This window comes from Limulus polyphemus, unplaced genomic scaffold (genome assembly GCF_000517525.1).
Source record: "Limulus polyphemus unplaced genomic scaffold, Limulus_polyphemus-2.1.2 Scaffold154853, whole genome shotgun sequence".
NCBI lineage: Eukaryota > Metazoa > Arthropoda > Merostomata > Xiphosura > Limulidae > Limulus > Limulus polyphemus.
This window is the reverse complement of record NW_013820449.1, coordinates 1-565: the sequence shown is the minus strand read 5'-3', so window position 1 is coordinate 565 and position 565 is coordinate 1. Positions and strand designations below refer to the sequence as shown.

The 565-nt window shown below is 41.2% G+C and overlaps 1 protein-coding gene across 1 annotated transcript; it reads left to right on the top strand.

Annotated features, from left to right (window-relative positions):
- The first annotated feature begins 6 nt into the window (after positions 1–6).
- On the top strand, positions 7–519 carry LOC111084819 (neuronal acetylcholine receptor subunit alpha-7-like). Its single transcript, XM_022381342.1, has 2 exons — positions 7–52; positions 251–519. The coding sequence occupies exons 1-2, from the start codon at positions 42–44 to the stop codon at positions 507–509; spliced, it is 270 nt and encodes an 89-aa protein (XP_022237050.1). The 5' UTR covers positions 7–41; the 3' UTR covers positions 510–519.
- The last annotated feature ends 46 nt before the right edge of the window (positions 520–565 follow it).

The window sequence follows — 565 nt, the reverse complement described above, 5'->3', positions numbered from 1 at the left end:
TTCGTTTATCTCCCAACAAGGTCTGGAGGCCTGATGTTTTAATGTATAACAGGTAGGATCTCTCGTGACGTAGATCTTCATGATAACTTTAGTCATCCTTTGTGGAGGCCTGATGTTTTAATGTATAACAGGTAGGATCTCTCGTGACGTAGATCTTCATGATAGCTTTAGTCATCCTTTGTTGTTCAGCAAGTATGTGGCATGTTCCCATGTCATGAAATAATTTGACATGTTCATTTTTACCTTGCAGTGCAGATGAACAAATTGACACAACATACAAGACCAACGTGGTTGTTCGTCACGATGGTAGCTGTACTTACATTCCTCCGGGTATCTTCAAAAGCACGTGCAAGATCGACATAACATGGTTTCCTTTTGACGACCAAAAATGTGAGATGAAATTTGGTTCTTGGACCTACGACGGTGGTGCTCTTGATCTTCAGTTGCCAAGCAACGAGGGTGATCTATCCAACTACATCAGCAATGGCGAATGGGATATGATTGGTTAGTGAAGCTCGGCCATTTCAGAAAGTTCGGGATTTTAGTATTGTTAGTGTTATGTCAA